General features: G+C 39.7%; 1 protein-coding gene across 1 annotated transcript in view; it reads left to right on the top strand.

The window, feature by feature from the left end:
- TRPC1 (transient receptor potential cation channel subfamily C member 1) overlaps nucleotides 1-14,251 on the top strand; it is a 174,785-nt gene extending 160,534 nt beyond the window's left edge. The window contains exon 13 of the mRNA XM_053709004.1: nucleotides 13,663-14,251. Within this exon, the coding sequence (XP_053564979.1) occupies nucleotides 13,663-13,890 (228 nt within the window). The 3' untranslated portion in view covers nucleotides 13,891-14,251. The remainder of the gene's footprint in view (nucleotides 1-13,662) is intronic.
- Nucleotides 14,252-19,607: the final 5,356 nt, after the last annotated feature.

Genomic DNA, 19,607 nt, shown 5'->3' with positions numbered 1-19,607 from the left:
CTGTCAACCGCGATCCCCCCCCCCCCGAAATCCCTAATAAAGTTATTACCCCCTAAACCGCCGCTCCCGGACCCCGCCCGCCATCTACATAAACTAACCCCCTACTGTGAGCCTCTAAAACCGCCGCCATCTACCTTATCTATCCCCTAATCTGACCCCTTACACCGCCGCCACCTATATAAAAATTATTAACCCCTAATCTAATCCCCCTATACCGCCGCCAGCTATATTAATATTATTAACCCCTAATGTAAGCCCCTTACACCGCCGCCATCTCTATTAAAATGATTAACCCCTAATTTAATCTACCTACCCCGCCGCCAGCTATATTATCTATATTAACCCTAAGTATATTATAGTTAATATAGGTATTACATTATATATATTAACTATATTAACCCTAATTATATTAGGGTTAATATAGTTAATATAGTTACTATAGTATTTATATTAACTATATTAACTCTATCTAACCCTAACACCCCTAACTAAATTTATATTAAATTAATCTAATTCATTTATAAAGTAAAATATTCCTATTTAAATCTAAATACTTACCTATAAAACAAACCCTAAGATAGCTACAATATAATTAATAATTACATTGTAGCTATGTTAGGGTTAATATTTATTTTACAGGTAAATTGTTAATTATTTTAACTAGGTATAATAGATATTAAATAGTTATTAACTATTTAATATCTACCTAGTTAAAATAATTACCCAATTACCTGTAAAATAAATCCTAACCTAAGTTACAAATACACCTACACTATCAATAAATTTAATAAACTACAAACATCTATCTAAAAATACAATTAAATTAACTAAACTAAATTACAAAAAAAAACAAACACTAAATTACAAAAAATAAAAAAAAAGATTACAAGATATTTAAGCTAATTACACCTATTCTAAGCCCCCTAATAAAATAATAAACCCCCAAAATAAAAAAAATTCCCTGCCCTATTCTAAATTAAACAAATTTCAAAGCTCTTTACCTTACCAGCCCTTAAAAGGACCTTTTGTGGGGCATGCCCCAAAGAATTCAGCTCTTTTGCATACAACAAATACAATCCCCCCCCCCATTACAACCCACCACCCACATACCCCTATTCTAAAACCACCCAAACCCCCCTTAAAAAAGCCTAACACTACCCCCCTGAAGATCTCCCTACCTTGTCTTCACCACACCGGGCCGAACTCCTGATCCGATCCGGGCGATGTCTTCCTCCAAGCGGCAAAGAAGAATTCTTCCTCCGGCGATGTCTTCCTCCAAGCGGCAAAGAAGAATTCTTCCTCCGGCGACGTCTTCCTCCAAGCGGCAGCAAAGTCTTCATTCTTCCGGCGGCATCTTCAATCTTCTTTCTTCGCTCCGCCGCCGCGGAGCATCCATCCTGGCCGACTGCTGTACTTGGAATGAGGTACCTTTAAATGACGTCATCCAAGATGGCGTCCGCCGAATTCCGATTGGCTGATAGGATTCTATCAGCCAATCGGAATTAAGTTAGAAAAATCTGATTGGCTGATTGAATCAGCCAATCAGGTTCAAGTTCAATCCGATTGGCTGATCCGAACAGCCAATCAGATTGAGCTCGCATTCTATTGGCTGATCGGAACAGCCAATAGAATGCGAGCTCAATCTGATTGGCTGATTGGATCAGCCAATCGGATTGAACTTGAATCTGATTGGCTGATTCAATCAGCCAATCAGATTTTTCTAACTTAATTCCGATTGGCTGATAGAATACTATCAGCCAATCGGAATTCGGCGGACGCCATCTTGGATGACGTCATTTAAAGGTACCTCATTCCAAGTACAGCAGTCGGCCAGGATGGATGCTCCGCGGCGGCGGAGCGAAGAAAGAAGATTGAAGATGCCGCCGGAAGAATGAAGACTTTGCTGCCGCTTGGAGGAAGACGTCGCCGGAGGAAGAATTCTTCTTTGCCGCTTGGAGGAAGACATCGCCGGAGGAAGAATTCTTCTTTGCCGCTTGGAGGAAGACATCGCCCGGATCGGATCAGGAGTTCGGCCCGGTGTGGTGAAGACAAGGTAGGGAGAACTTCAGGGGGGTAGTGTTAGGCTTTTTTAAGGGGGGTTTGGGTGGTTTTAGAATAGGGGTATGTGGGTGGTGGGTTGTAATGGGGGGGGGGATTGTATTTGTTGTATGCAAAAGAGCTGAATTCTTTGGGGCATGCCCCACAAAAGGCCCTTTTAAGGGCTGGTAAGGTAAAGAGCTTTGAAATTTGTTTAATTTAGAATAGGGCAGGGAATTTTTTTTATTTTGGGGGTTTATTATTTTATTAGGGGGCTTAGAATAGGTGTAATTAGCTTAAATATCTTGTAATCTTTTTTTTATTTTTTGTAATTTAGTGTTTGTTTTTTTTTGTAATTTAGTTTAGTTAATTTAATTGTATTTTTAGATAGATGTTTGTAGTTTATTTAATTTATTGCTAGTGTAGGTGTATTTGTAACTTAGGTTAGGATTTATTTTACAGGTAATTGGGTAATTATTTTAACTAGGTAGATATTAAATAGTTAATAACTAATAGCTATTATACCTAGTTAAAATAATTAACAATTTACCTGTAAAATAAATATTAACCCTAACATAGCTACAATGTAATTATTAATTATATTGTAGCTATCTTAGGGTTTATTTTATAGGTAAGTATTTAGATTTAAATAGGAATATTTTAGTTTATAAATGAATTAGATTAATTTAATATAAATTTAGTTAGGGGTGTTAGGGTTAGATAGAGTTAATATAGTTAATATAAATACTATAGTAACTATATTAACTATATTAACCCTAATATAATTAGGGTTAATATAGTTAATATATATAATGTAATACCTATATTAACTATAATATACTTAGGGTTAATATAGATAATATAGCTGGCGGCGGGGTAGGTAGATTAAATTAGGGGTTAATCATTTTAATAGAGATGGCGGCAGTGTAAGGGGCTTACATTAGGGGTTAATAATTTTAATATAGATGGCGGCGGTGTTAGGGGCTCACTTTAGGGGGTTATAGATATAATATAGCTGGCGGCGGGGTACGGGAGCGGCGGTTTAGGGGTTAATAACTTTATTAGGTTGCGGCGGGGTACGGGAGCGGCGGTTTAGGGGTTAATAGCTTTTTTATTGTTAGGCTAGTGAGGGGGGATAGCGGATAGAGGGTTAGACAGTGCGGGCTATGCTAGGGAGGCGTGTTAGACAGTGCGGGCTATGTTAGGGAGGCGTGTTAGACAGTGCGGGTGTTTTAGACTTTAGTCAGGTTTTATAGGTGCCGGCAGTTTCTAACGTGGCGCAAGTCACTGGCGACGCCAGAAATTTGTACTTACGCAGATTTCTGGACATCGCTGGTTTGTCAGACTTACGGCACGTTAGCATCTGACGGCGACCTATATGGGATAGCTCGAGTTGCGAGCTGAAACTGCGGGCGACGCCGGTTCCCTCGCTTGCGCCGCAAACTGCGATCTATATCGGATCGCGCCCATACATTAAAAAAAGTCCAAAAGGTCCATAATTGCGCTCTCACAGGAAATTAGCCAATGAAACAATAAATAAATTATAAAATCTGGGGCAATCAACACATTTTAGGGGTACACTATAGTAGACTGAGCATTTTTGTATCCTCTACAAACTGGAAAGAGACTGATCATATAACTGCATAGAAAACGCACCATCTCGGCCGCTGACGGTGCGACACCACGCAGCAACTTTGCAGAATAATAGATGTTAGCAACACATAGGATTACTCAGTCTATGAGAGACAGTATTTAGCATAAAACAATGATACTGTGATGGCCCCCCCATCTAGCGATATAATGTTCTATGGGAAGCAAATACTCAAGCAGCTTAGATTAACAGATCTGCAGCTAGCCAAGTCCCTGTGTCAAGTAAATATACTATATAGAGTTACATAAGCACATAGGCAGAAGTACAATTGTATAGAAAGGCAAAACCCCCATGAACCATGAAGCAAACCATAAAGACTCCATCAGGGTCAAAGGACCGCTATGGAAATATAACAATACTTTACATAAACAGAGTACAGGGGAGCAATAAAATAATTATCATAGTTCTGTTGTTCTTGGTATGTCCTAAATTTAACCAACTCCTGACCGAGTCTCCCGGAGGTAATCTACAATGTCAGTCAACTGTAAAATCGCCAGGGGTGTTGGCCATACAGGTGAGAAGGAAGAAAGGTAATGTTTCAGTACCTGGGCAGCCTCCAAATTAAGCGCCGGCAACTCTGTATTACCCGGGACTCCCTTAAGCAGAAAAGTAGGAGAGGAGCATATTCTTAGCAATCGTGTCTCTCTTTGGTCCTGGGGGAAACCCTTGACAGGGGCTCTCTTGTGTGTGCATATCCAAGCGATCGGAACAGGCATACATACTAATTGGGACTCAGCTGTGCAGTTCATGTCGCTCTGCAAAGAAGCAGCGTTGCTTGTAATAGACCTGTCACTGATCTCGGCTGCAGGCATTGCATCTCCGGACTCGAGCTCTGTGATAGATTGTGCCTTAGTTTTATCCTGGATGGTCAGGGTAGTTACAAAGTGCTGGGGCCCCAACACGCTGTTGACTAGGCACTTCCCCTTGACAGGCTCAACTTGTACAGGCAGCCGGGATACTTGCGGGGCTTCAGATTCAAATGCCATATTTAGTTGTTCAGCAAGGGCTGCATGATGTTCTGCCAATAGATTGTGCAGTGCCTTTAAGAAGTTTGCGGCGTTCTCCATATCGACCTTCTAATGCATTCTTTGGGTCAGTCAGCTCAGTAGATGCAAATTGGCGGTTGTACTTGCGGTGCTATTTCAGTGATTAGTGAGGTAGCACTGCTCCGTAACGACAGGCCTGCAAAGAGTACCCGCCGGGGGGGTTTAAATGATGGCAAAAGTTCTCACTGTATCTTGAAAGTCCGGGTAGATTTGTGAAAATCTGTAGCCACGAGGGTGGAAAGATGGCCGCCTGTGCAGATTCAGAACAAAGCCCCGGTCCTAGCTCAAAAGGATAGCTCTTGAAATTAAATTTGGCTTCCACCAACTGTTAGATAAGAGTCCAAGGTGTGTTTAGAGAATTTCTCAGGATTCAACTCTATGAGAAATGATATATAAAGGTGTATATTGCATATCTAGGACCAGAGCAGCAAGATTATGCGACTGCTCTTGTGAGCTCCGGACTCCGCCCCCCAAAAATACCAATTTTATTAGAGCAAAACAAGTAAAACAGCAAAAGCTGAACACTCTTGTAGAGCCAGGAGAGAGCTGACAGACAACAGGCATGGAGTCTGACGGGTTTCACGCCCCCTAGTGGCGCTTATTCATAGACATAACTATCACACATACTATGCCCTCTTATAAAGGAAACACCTGTGGCTCATAGGCTAAAAAAAACTCAAGATATAAACCAATAATATATCATGAGATAGCAAACAGGTCAAACCCACAAAGGTGGGCAGTGGGTGTATAGGAAAACAGATCCAAAGTTTACAAACATTGTCATTTAAGCAAAGTATATAAATTTATACAAGTTTGTACATACATATACATGTACATATGGATGCTTTTGTATACATACACACAGAACTTAAGAATAGGGACAGCAATACAATACAGGAAAAAATCCCTAAAATTATTTATATACCAAATATTTTAACAAGGGACTTTTTTTATATATATGCTATTACCCTATAAGGAAATTATGTCTACCTTATTTCTTAGGCTGAAAATAAATACAAGAGAAAGAAATACTTTTTTATATATATATGATCAATTACCAGGACTATATATGGATAGAGTAAGAAAGGAGAAAATATATGTGTTGTGATTAATCAATAAAATAATTGATGTCACACTCCTTATTCATACCCATAGGGAGTCTAGTTTTTAGCTTCAACATCCAATACAATTCCTTTTTCTCTAAGATCTTATATTTATTTCTACCTCTGATTGGTAAAATAGCTTGGTCAATAATTTTAAAGGTCATATCTGCCTTATTTGTAAAATGATACCCATTGAAATGATTGGCCACAGCAGAATCTTTATTATAGTTTTTGACGTCTGTATTATGTTCCCCAAACATTTTTCTGATTTTTCTGGATGTTTGACCAGTATATTGACATTGGCATAAGTTGCAAGTAAGAAGATTCGTAATAGATTACGAATGTAGTACCACAGTTGGCAAAAAAATCTACCTCAAACCGCTGTTTAGTTATACTACTTGTATAATAATCACCTAGCAACACATGGGCACACATGTGACAGTTACGTTTGCCACATTTGAAGTTGCCTCTCTTAAAAAGCCGATTTTGTTTTAAATCCTTTTTATGGATTACCATACTAGGAGAAAGACTCTGAGCTAATGTCCTCGCTTTTTTGGGGACAAATTTGATGTTTTCTACATATGGTTTTATAATATCGTCCCCCAAAAGAATATGTTTATGTTTCCTTAATATTTTTACAATATCATCATACTGTTGGGAATATTCAGTTGTGAATACTACTGATTTTTTAAAAGTAAAATCTGTTTTACAGGAATTAAGGCTTGCATCTTTGTTTGTAGTATATGTTTTTATTGCATTACAACATTTTTCTAAGGGGCCTTTTTTGTACCCTCTACGGATTAGTCTATTTTGTAATTTCCGAGCAGGCATTGGGTGTCAATCAACCGGATCGTATTGGATCGGGTTGATTTTCAGCAATGTCTGTCCGCCGCCTCAGAGCAGGCGGACAGGTTAGACCGCTGCTTCATAACTTGTGTTTCTGGCGAGAAACACGGGGCTTGCCAGAAACACGGGGCTTCAAGCTCCATACGGAGTTTGATAAATATGCCCCATGGTCTCATGTGCGCTAATGCAACATGAGAATATTAATATTTCACATTACAATGTTCTTCACATAGAAGAATATGAAAATGTTCTATTTATTCATAAGTACATATTTATATATATACAGTACATATATGATGTTTTTTTGGTAAAATATATTTATGCCTATAAATACAAATAATTATATATAGGTATAGATATACACAAAGTAAAAGGAAGGCACTCGCTGGTCATTTAAAAAAAAAAGGTGATTTTTAATGTGACGCTTCGGGGGGACACTCTCCTTCCTCAGACAGGGAGTGTCCCCCGAAACGTCACATTAAATATCACCTTTTTTTTAAATAACCAGCGAGTGCCTTCCTTTTACTTCATGATTACTACCTTCTGGCACCCTGGCGGATGAACTATAGGTGAGAGTGCGCTCTACTTGACTTTTTATAGGTATAGATATATATAGATATATATGAATATCTATTTATAAATACATAGAACATATTCTGCTATGTGCAGCACATTGGAATGTGAAATATTTACATTAATTCATAGTTAAAACCTTTATTACAAATGAATATTGCATAATTATGATTTTTCATGTTTTCATCTACTTAACTACAAAGGGATCCAAGACACTTATAGAATTGTCGATATATATATACTTATGTATTTATGTGCTTATATTGTATATATGTCTGTAAATGCATATATACACTTATAAATACATAAATACATATGTACACACATATAAATATATATGAGGCAAAGGACTGTAGTGTTGGGACCAGTCTGTGTTGGGGCACCTTGTGAGTGGTGACTGGCTGGGCAAAGTCTGGCCATGTTGTGTGACTGGGATCCCAATTTTATTTAAAAAGAATAGTTGTCTCTTGATGTTGTTTGCAGGCATTTTTTTGCATCAGTTCAAAAGATATGTTGTGCTTTTGAAAATGGATGTGCGCCAATACCTTTTTTTGTGCAATATTTTTTTTTAATATTTTTTATTAGACAGTGTTATTATGAGTGACTGTACTTCATAATGTATTTTATGTGTTTTCTCACAAACAGTTAAAGGGACAGTCAAGTACAAAATAAACTTTCATGATTCAAATAGGGCATTTATGAGACATATGAGAGTGTTTAACCTGTCATGACCAGCGAGCAAAGAGAGGCAAAACTATTTGCGGTACTTATATGTATAACAGCCCAACCAGAAGAGCATTATGTGAGATAAAAATTACTTAATATATGCATGTGTCCATAAAAGAGTATCCTACGCATGGAGGGGGGGTTAGATAGTTTCCTACAAAGATTCGAATTTCAAAATTACCGCTGATAAAAAAAACATTCTCAGGAGTGAGCAGTGGGCAAATTGTTAGAGTTCAATTACTGCTGGAATACATAATTTCTACGTATATGCAAAAAAAAACAAAAAAACAGCACAATCATGGACATTAATATGCAGGATAGGAAACGCCACTTATAGTTATATTATCATGAATGCATCAAATAAACAAACACAGAATATGCAGTGATGGTTATAGGTCTGCCAGAGACAGATCTGCCATCACATGACGTTCATGAGTTAAAAGCTGTGCAGCGAGCCGGTTTTGAATTAGAGTATTTAACAGCCTATGTAAACTCCAATCTGATAATAGAAATCTGTAAAGTGGGACAAAAACAAAAGCAATCTCTAAGAACAACCAGAGAACACAATAACAAGCAGATAATTGTGAAGGGTATGATCAGTTTGTTGTAAATAGTTCCGAATCCAATTCCCTCACTGTAATCAACCAGGAATACAGAAAAGCTGCGGCTCCGCAACAGATGAACAGGGTTGAGTTATTAGGTTATCCGATTCCAACACGGGTTAGAACTAGGCAGCCATAGTTCAGGATAGAGCAGCTTTTGTGCGCGGGGTGACTACCGCCATGTGCAGGCGAGCCATATGCCTAGTAAATGGCCGGTCCATGTCAGATTTGCTAGTACACCATGCAGGGGCTCTATGAATGGAGTTACTATATCGGCTCGGTCCACACTCCAGGTGCGACACCGGGTGCAGCAGAGACGATGACTGTGGTCTCACCTCCAGTGTTGCACTCGGCCACATGTTCATGTTGTAGGTACTTGTTTTGGGTTTCGCTGCCACCGTCATCCCTCTCCCCTGTGAAGGCTCTGAGGCCATGCCGTGAGCATCTGGTGTCGGATGCGGTATGGAAACAGCTTGTGTCGTCTGAGAGACGAAGTTGCCCTGGGTGCCACTGGCACTCACAGGAAGCTGTGCTGTCCCCAGAGCCACAACCAGGGCTGAGCATGTTGCAGGGTCATAGGATGTGTACCCGGTCCGGTATGAGAGTGCAGTTCCCTTCCGTGTTTTGTATATGTCTAGGGTGATTACATATTCCTGTGCACCCTTTTTTTGTTTTCAGTTTGTTTGGATTTGAAAGCTTGCATTGTGTGGCTGTTTTAGGGTCTCAGGTATTGGAGAGGACCTTGACGTGGTACCTGAGCTTGTCCCATTTGGCCAGATGCGGTGACTAACCTTTCCATTTTTGCTTTTAAATCTTAGCTGAGAGCTTGTAAGTGAGTGCTGGGTTTTCTCTGTGTGTTGTATTAATTTGTTTTGTAATTTTCCCTATGGTTCTTGCACCCAGACCTGTCTGGGGTTAACTGCTTGTGGCTCTGGGGACAGCACAGCTTCCTGTGAGTGCCAGTGGCACCCAGGGCTGAGCATGTTGCAGGGTCATAGGATGTGTACCCGGTCCGGTATGAGAGTGCAGTTCCCTTCCGTGTTTTTTATATGTCTAGGGTGATTACATATTCCTGTGCACCCTTTTTTTGTTTTCAGTTTGTTTGGATTTGAAAGCTTGCATTGTGTGGCTGTTTTAGGGTCTCAGGTATTGGAGAGGACCTTGACGTGGTACCTGAGCTTGTCCCATTTGGCCAGATGCGGTGACTAACCTTTCCATTTTTGCTTTTAAATCTTAGCTGAGAGCTTGTAAGTGAGTGCTGGGTTTTCTCTGTGTGTTGTATTAATTTGTTTTGTAATTTTCCCTATGGTTCTTGCACCCAGACCTGTCTGGGGTTAACTGCTTGTGGCTCTGGGGACAGCACAGCTTCCTGTGAGTGCCAGTGGCACCCAGGGCTGAGCATGTTGCAGGGTCATAGGATGTGTACCCGGTCCGGTATGAGAGTGCAGTTCCCTTCCGTGTTTTGTATATATATATATATATATATATATATATAAAGTCCACAAAGTAAATAATAAATAAATGGTAAGTAAATGGTACGTCTGAGGACGGTGGAGCCCCCTGAAAACGTTTACTTATTAAACATTGTGTTTATGTTTTGAACATGGAGAGTGTCTACTTTGTGAACTTTATCTATGATATATTTGAGTAAACCCCGGCGGTTGTTGTATTGGAGTGAGTGCTGGATCCCACTATACATTGTATATATATATAAATATATATATATATTAAAGAAAAACATTGCCACTGGGGTGTGCAAACTCACATTAACCTCATGGATGCCAGAACATTTTACAACACATTATGAAGCATCGGGCTTCAGGCCTCTCTTGTAAAGTGGTTAACCATAGCTCCAGTGCCTAACCTAACACTAACACTAGCGTTAGGGGACGATTTATCAACCCTCTGTCCGACATGATCCGATCAGTGGATCAGGTCCGACAGACATCGCTGAATGCGAAGAGCAATACGCTCTCCTCATTCAGCATTGCACCAGCAGCTCTTGTGAACTGCTGGTGCAACGCCGCCCGCTGCAGACCGCTGCTTCATAACTGGTGTTTCTGGCGAGCCTAAAGGCTCTCCAGAAACATGGGCCTTCAAGCTCCATACGGAGCTTGATAACTAGTCAATTTTCATGTGAAAGTGTCGTTTAAAAAAAAAAAAAAAAAACTATTAAAAACAGGGGCACTTTCATTTATGAAAATTGACATTGCACCAGATTTTAAAAATACTTACCTTTTTCTTCTGAAACGCTGGATCGCCGTTCTGAAATGATGCCCCCGTCTGCTTCTTTCTGGTTAACTTACCCAGCAATGACGAAACCGGCTTCCTCCAAACACGGCATTGCTTCAGGCAATGATCCCCCTGGGGGGAAGCCGTGATTGGAGGATGCCGGAATTACCATTGCTGACGTATGAAGAGGCTTGCGACGGGCTGGTGAAGCGCTAGAGCGGCTTCAAGAAGAAAAGGTAAGTATTTTAAGAAAACGGGTGAAATGTAAATTTTCATGAATGAAAGTGCCCCTGTTTTTAATAGTATTTTTAAAAACCGGACACTCATTCTTGAAAGCTTACATTCACTTTAAAGGGACATTCTGGTCAAACTTTAAGTGCACAAAGATGAATTACATCTTTGAGTAGAAACATATTTGCAATATACTACTGTTTTAGTGTGCATTTTTTCTCTACACATGCATGTGAAGCATAACTAGATATTCTCAGTGCACCAGCATTTTAAGTACTGCAGTTGCTCAGAGCGCCAGTAGGGCTTGTATAATGTCAGCAATTAACAAATTGAGTCATTACCTGATGTTACAAGTACCTTAGGCTCTCTGAGAAAGTGTTGTGTTTAAAATTTTGGTGCACGGTGCATACTTAAATAGCTTTTATTAGAAGTATTTAACTAATACATGTATATTACAAAAATGCTTCAATTCAAAACATTAATGCATCCATGTGGATTCCAATTTTTGCTGGAATTTCCCTTTAAATTGAGATTGATAGGCCACAGTGAGCCTGCACTGGGTATCATGTTGGTGAGATCTTGGTATGTACAGAACCACTACCAGTGACATCCTGGCAACAAGATTGTGATCGGTCATCAAGCACTAGTTAAGTCTTGAACCCAACTTATAATACCCAGTAGTAACAACAGAAGTATATCTAGTATAGTGGTTGGGATTTCTGGACATTATGAACAAAGGTTGAAGTGATGATCAGACATAATTGTATGAAATATTTTAATTAAGTTAAGTTAAACAAAGTCTAGGTTTATGGTGGATATGGCCAACAGAAAATTGATTAGCAGACTTGAATTACAGGCTTACACCACACGTATTAGCGAACAGCACAAGTCATCAGGAAGATCTAGGTGAACTGCATGTATCTGCTGATCTTATCTTCAAAAATAGGAAGAGTAGCTCCAAAGTGTAAACATTGGACATCTTTATTCTGGATAAGCATCTACTTTGGCATTCTATGATCCAGGACAATAAATAGTGTATAATATACACTAACGTTTTCTTATCTTAGTTCCTCTCCTCCTTTTAGCTATCCCCTTAAACCCCCTTAGCATGTAAGCCTATGAGCCTAGCTGCTTTGTAGCTCACCTTCATGAGAGATGATTTACAACAATTTAATTCTTGGCTGGGCCCTCTATTCCTTTGTCTCCCATAATTGTCACCTTGCATATTAGACCCATGTCTTTTGCACTGCGGAATCTGTTGGTGCTCTACAAATAACTGAAAATAATAATAATCTGGAACTTGCTTGGGCTTTAAATGTTTAGCTGACCAAAGATGTGACCTATGTAGATGTCAAAATTTAGGACCCATCCTCAATGCAATTTACTTTAGCAGGAGAAAACTTTTTATAAAAAAGACAATAGGATATAGAAAGACCTTAGACAGAAGCCTTTAAGAAGAACAGCTGTTGTAGCGCACTAAGATGCATTTCATTTTACAAGAAATCACAGTTCCGGATCAGGACAAGCCTTCCGTGAGATAAGGGTCTGTTGTGTGGAACTCAGATGCAGGAACTTAAACCATGGAGACAGGGATGAAATAAACAGAAAGTTTATTTACATGAAAAGTTAACCAGCATAAGGAAAATAGAACAAGAAGTCTACTGGTTTGCTGAGATTCAGATACAATGAAATAGTCGGTGATAAGCAGGCATAGCTAAATAAACAGCTCTAATGCTACAATATGCTTATCTAAAATTATTTCAGGGACCTCACAGTATTGATGAGACGTCTTTCATAATCTCATTAGAGAAGAACTTTAGATCATGAGGCCTTGAATCTTGTAGACCACTAAAGTGGTTTAATCCTGGCTTTGATTATGAGAGGTTTACATATTTAGCTCAGCCCAAGGTTATCTACATCATTTTGTGCCTTCATTATTTCACTAGTTATGTATTGTGTTTGACTATATACTGTACACGTTTATAAGGACATAGGTCCTTAGTGTAAAAAAACAACAACCTCTATTTCTATTTAGAAGTAAAACAATAGTTAGTTAAAGCTGCACTCCTGGTCCACCTTGTTTCTGCTCCAGATGAGGGCAAGGCAAGTGATTAGAGCATATGTGCGTATGACTGCTTTTCATTTGCTCATTTTGCTATATCTGGAACGGCACAGAAGCACAACTTTGACTATGCATTTAATCCCTGGGGTTGCACATACAAGAAGAAGAAGAATATAAAAAAAAGCTCTAGTGAAATAAAGCATTTAAATTTTACACTACAAAATATATATATATAATGTTATATGATCTGAGGACGGGGGAGACCCCGAAAAAGTTTATCATTAAATAGCTTCTAAACAGAGGGTGCGGTTCTTTGGGATTTGTTAGGATATATATATATATATATATATATATATATATATATATATATATATATATATATATATTATTATTACAGTATGTAATAATTTAATAACACTTATTGACTGTTAGCTCTGAACTTGTAATCCTATTGATGTGGTCATCTAATAACATAAAACAGAAGTGTTTACGTTCTAATGGTGAAGTAACATATTTGTAACATCCTAACCACATTGGTTGCATCTCATTATAGGAATGGCGGAGTCTGAAACAAAAAAGAGATGAAAACTACCAGAAAGTGATGTGTTGTCTTGTGCATCGATACTTAACGTCCATGAGACAGAAGATGCAAAGCACAGACCAGGCTACAGTGGAGAACCTAAACGAGCTGCGTCAGGATCTATCAAAGTTCAGGAATGAGATGAGAGATCTGCTTGGTTTCCGGACCTCCAAATATGCAATGTTTTATCCAAGGAACTAAGGGCCTATATTACATTATATTTATTTCCATTATTATACAACTTCGTTTTTTTATGTTTCTTGCACCTATTTTACACTAGTATTTGCTCTCATGTTTGGGCTTTTCACAGTCAGATATGTGCAATATGTATTAGTGTTAAAATTGTCTAGTTTTCCTTTTTCAGTTTCTTTGGAGAAACAGGATTTGCCATTTTTTTAGTAACTTTATCTATAAACAGATTAAATTAATATTTTTTCATATTTATTTAAATCTTAGAAAAAAATATCCCTTTTATAAAACCCCCACTATTAATGTATAATTAATCTATACAAATCCTTGTCCATGTAAAAAAATAAAAATAATAACAAATTTGCAATCCCTACATACTTTTATGTGATATTTTGTGTTGTGTTATCAGCCGTAAGGAAACAACCTTTATTCTAAGCACATTGCATATTACCGGTTGATCTACCTGTGCTATATAACATACAGCTGTATTCAAAACATAAAAACAATTAAATGTATTGTTATATTATCTATACCCGCCAGAGAAAAATGCAATCATATTTCCTGTAATAGATACTAATGTTTGCCATTAGTTCTAAGTTTTATATAGGTTGTGGAAAGATAATATACTTTTTGTTTAAAATAGCAGTTCTATAATGAATATTGAATATAATATAGAAATAAATATATACATTTTTATTAGACCATACATAAAAGGATTTACTATAGTTTTTATGACAGAATATTGTATGAAATAAGCTACTGATTAATCTTCTTGTGTGATATATATAAGTGTAATATATGTGTAAATGAAGCAAGGTTTATATATTGCAGAAAAAAGACTTTTGTAGCCATGACAACTGAAAAATAGGTTTTAGAGAACTGTAGAGAAAATATTTAACATTTTTTGTTGAATTATCCTTTGATATTATTGCACTTGGGGAGCCTAGTGAAGCTTTACTCAAACACAAAATATATCAGTATATCTATTGCTTTTACAAGTGATTACTATTTTTTTAGAATTTGGATTTTCAGATACAAAATGCTATGGACATATGAAATGCAGCTATAAATAAGCTTAAAGTCACCATTTCTTCTTTGTATCCCATTTCCCCTGGATGTCTGTATATCTGATTAGTATAGACCTGATCTAATAGTTATGTTATGAAAAGGAAAATACCAAATAGGCTTCATTTTCCACCTAAATATTGAAAATGTCTCAGAGGAAAGAATGGAATGTTATAAACTTAACAAGCATTTATAGAAGGAAAATTTGAAGAATGATAGGGGTAGCTTAACCTTTTTTTGCTTCTAGCAGTCACAGAAGCAGATAGAGAACCAACTGAACATTTTGAAAGAAATAACTCTCATAGCTTAAAATGTATCTGAAATATGCCTTGAGCAAAGGATAAAATGCTTCACAGATTAATATGATACTAACCCATAAAGTGCTTAGGGACTGAGCAAGCAGATCTCCATATTAAATATCAACAAAAGTGAATTTCTCAGAAGTAGATAATAAATAAAACACCAGAATGTTATCAGAATACATTGCTAAAGAGACTAAAAATGTGTCTTCTAAGGTGGTAAATGCATACAATATGCATACTGTAATGCTCGTAGGATATTCCACTATCAGACCAAACTTGGCCAGTAGTCTTCTTATCCTGGTGTCAAGCTAAAATGATAGGAAATATCCCAGAGCAGAGAAGGTTTGCAAAATGAGGTAAGCGGTACTCACAGTAGGCAGGGTAGTCTTTAGCGGTAACAGGAAGGAAATCCAGCGAAATGGCAGTTCAAGGATAAACCAATAGAAGGACCGGAAACAGGCAGGAATCAGGAACAAAGGAGAACCAGTAATATAATAACTCAGGGATAAACCAATAGAGTGGTCAGGCAGGCAGAGTTCGGTGCCAGTATAGCAATCCAATAGTTCAAGGGTTAAGCAGGCAGAGTGGTCAGACAGGCAGAGTTAAGTAACGTTATGGCAATCCAGTTCTTTAGGGGTTAAGCAAGCAGAGTAGTCAGACAGGCAGAGTTCAGTAATGTTATGGCAATCCAGTTCTTTAGGGGTTAAGCAAGCAGAGTAGTCAGACAGGCAGAGTTCAGTAACGCTACAGCAATCCAGTTCTTTAGGGGTTAAGTAAGCAGAGTAGTCAGACAGGCAGAGTTCAGTAACGTTAACAATCCAGCATATACAGAGAATCGCACCCTGGAGCACACACAGTATCACCTATACTTGGGCAGTGATAGGTAGAAAGTGAGCAACCTACATAGGTTCAGGATTCGCGCCACAGGAGATCTTGACTGGCTCCAGAGGAAAAGAGCCGTGCAGAGATGACGTCACCGCCGCATGTCCACAGGAGCCAACTTTCTAACTAGCAACAGCCAGAGCAGCAAGCGCCGCGTCCCTGGCAACAGCCAGAGCGGCGTGACAAAACCCCCTCTCAAGGGTTCCCTCCAGGAACTGGAGTCGGCTTCAAAGGATGAGCAGCATGGAATTCGGAGACCAAAAATGGAGCATGCACATCATGGGCAGGAACCCAGGAATGATCTGCCACAGAGTAACCCTTCCAATGTACAAGATACTGTAGTTGTCTGCGCCTGTATCTGGAGTCCAGGATCTTAGCAAGCTCATATTTAGGGTCACCATGGACCAGGAGCGGAGGAGGAGGAGCTGAGTATATCTATTCTTGATGTGGGACTTGAGTAGTGAGATGTGGAAGACAGGGTGTATGCGCAGGGTTCTGGGCAAGGCCACTTTGTAGGCAACAGGAGACAGTCTTTTCAGGACTTGTGTTAGGACCGATAAACCTAGGTCCTAATTTGTGACTGGGTTGAGATAGACGAATATGTCGAGTAGAGACCCAGACAAGTTCTCCTACCAAAATGACACGAACAGTAGCTCGATGATGATCAGCAAACCTCTTGTATCTGGAGATGACTGAACGTAACTGAGAGCAAATACGTTGGCAATGAATGGTGAGATTAGTAACGTGTCGGTCTGCAGCAGGAACTCCTGTGGACTGAGCAGAAAGCGGAAAGACACGTGGTTGGTAACCTGCTGCGGGTTGAAATGGAGAACATCGTAGAGAAGAGTACCAATGAGTGTTCCTTGCCAGCTCAGCTAGGGGTAACAACTCAGACCAGTTGGTATGGAGAGAATTAACAAAGGTTCTGAGATAGGCTTCGAGATCTTGATTTACTCTCTCAGTTAGCCCATTAGTCTGAGGATAATAGCCAGAAGAGACGATAATTCTTGGACAGATGGCAGTTTCATTATGGGTACAAAATGAGCCAGTCTGTAAAATTGATCCAGCACAACCCAGATAACTGTATGATGGACCTCCTGTCAGAAACAATATTTACAGGATTGCTATGAAGTCGTACCACATGCAACAGAAGAAGAGACGATAATTCTTGGGCAGATGGCAATTTCTTTATGGGTACAAAATGTGCCAGTCTGGAAAATTGATCCACCACAACCCAGATAGCCATATGATGGTAAGAAGGAGGGAGGTCCACAATGAAGTCCATTGTTATGTGTGCCCACAGTTGTTTGGGAATGGACAACTGTTGGAGTAAGCCAGGAGGCAAGGATCAGGTAGTTTTGTTGGCAGCAACAATAATCACATAATCCTGAGTGTCAGACTTCATAGTAGGCCACCATACATGTCAGGAAAGAAGCTTAAAAGTCCTTGTCAAACATGGATGTCCTGAAAGTTTACTATCATTTACTCAGGATAGCACAGGAGTGTGTAGGTTCAGAGGTACAAAGAAGATATCAGGAGCCACGGGGGCTTCAGGAGGCTTTCTAGACTGGGCACGTTGAAGTCTTTGAAGAAGAAATGTGTTCAGTTGAGCAACCACACAGGAGGGGGGTATGATGTGTTCAATAGGAGTTTCAGAGGAATCACTAGACTGAGGAAACTGATGGGAAAGGGCATCAGCCTTCTTGTTTTTGATCCCAGGAAGATAAAAGACCACAAAGTTAAAACAGGGAAAAGAACAAGGCCCACCTGGCCGGTTGAGGATTGAGTCGATGAACAGTCTCTAGGTACGTCAAATTCTTGTGGTCAGTGAGAATTGAATGGGATTGGAGGTACCCTCTATCCAATGACGCCATTCAGTCAGTGGCATTTTAATGGCTAAGGGTTCATGATTTCCCATGTTGTAATTATTCTCTGTAGGAGTAAAGCATTTAGAGAAAAGGACTACAGAGTGCAACTTGGAGATCGAGGGATCCCTTTGGGTTAGATCTGCTCTAGCTCCTATCTCAGAGGCATCAATCTCTAAAGTGAACTGCAGGTCAGGATTCAGATGGTGGAGCACAGGAGCAGAACAAAAGGCCTTTTTCAGATGAGAGAATGCATCTAAGGATTCAGGAGGCCAATTTTTACAGTCTTTGTTCTGTTTTGTCAACTCAGTGAGTGGAGCGACTATTTGGGAAAAGTTATTTATAAACTTGTGGTAATAATTGGAGAACCTCAAGAATCTCTGTAGTTCCTTTAATGAAGTGGGTTGAGGCCATTCCAGACCTGCGGTGAGCTTAGAAGGAACCATGGCAAAACCCTCCTTTGAGATGACATAGCCAAATAACTGGATCTGAACTTGATCAAACTCACATTTTTCCAGATTGGCTACCAGAGAATTGTCTCTAAGACATAGAAGTACCTGTCTCACGTGTTCATGATGCATCTCCAGGGTGGAGGAGAAAATAAGGATATCATCCAGGTAGACGATGACAGTGCGATTGAGAAGGTCACGGAAGACATTGTTGACAAATGCCTGGAAGACTGCAGGGGCATTACACAGCCCAAAGGGCACTACAAGGTATTCGTAATGCCCTGATCTTGTGCTGAAAGCGGTCTTCAATTCATGCCCTGGGAAGATACGAATCAGATTGTACACCCCACGTAGGTCAAGCTTGGTGAAGTAGCAAGCATTCTGAAGTGAATCATAAAGTTCAGTGATAAAAGGAATGGGCTAGCGATTCTTGATAGTGATGTTGTTTAAGGCTCTGTAGTCAATACAGGGTCTGAGCCCACCATCCTTCTTACTGATGAAAAAGAAGCCACCCCCTGCAGGAGAGGAGGAAGGGCGAATGAAACCTTTAGCTACGTTCTCTTGAATATACTCCTCCATGGACTTGGTTTCAGCTTTGGAGAGTGGATAAGTCCTCCCTTTAGGAAGTGTGGCTCCAGGAAAGAGGTCAATTTTGCAGTTGTAAGGATGGTGGGGTGGCAGCACATCCACGGCTTTCTTTTCAAACACATATGTGAAATCCACATAAACTGAGGGAAGGCTTAAAGGGGTCTGTAGCAGGAGTGGAAGCAGGAGGTACCCCAGGAGGCCAACTGTCCCTCAGCCCAGTCGAACTGTGGATTGTGTATACGAAGCCAAGGAAGACCAAGGATGACAGGCTGTGCTGGGAAATGAATGACATCAAACTGCAACTGTTAAAAATGAAGGACTCCCACAGTCAGGGTTAGGGGTGCTGATTTGAAATGGATTAACCCTGAACCAAGGGGAGTGCCATCCAGAGTAGTTATTTTGAGACAATGGGGGGGATTTATGAAGCAGCGGATGTTGCTTCTGACCCACTCCGCTTCAGGTCCGCCTTAAGCGGAAGTTAAGAAGCAGCAATCCTAAGACGGACAGCAATCAGCCCAATTGGATACGATCGGGTTGCTTGACACCCCCTGCTAGCCACAAATCTGCAGGGGGTGGCA

Source organism: Bombina bombina, chromosome 4, assembly GCF_027579735.1.
Source record: "Bombina bombina isolate aBomBom1 chromosome 4, aBomBom1.pri, whole genome shotgun sequence".
NCBI lineage: Eukaryota > Metazoa > Chordata > Amphibia > Anura > Bombinatoridae > Bombina > Bombina bombina.
The sequence above is the reverse complement of the archived record's forward strand: the minus strand, read 5'-3'. Positions and strand labels throughout refer to the sequence as shown.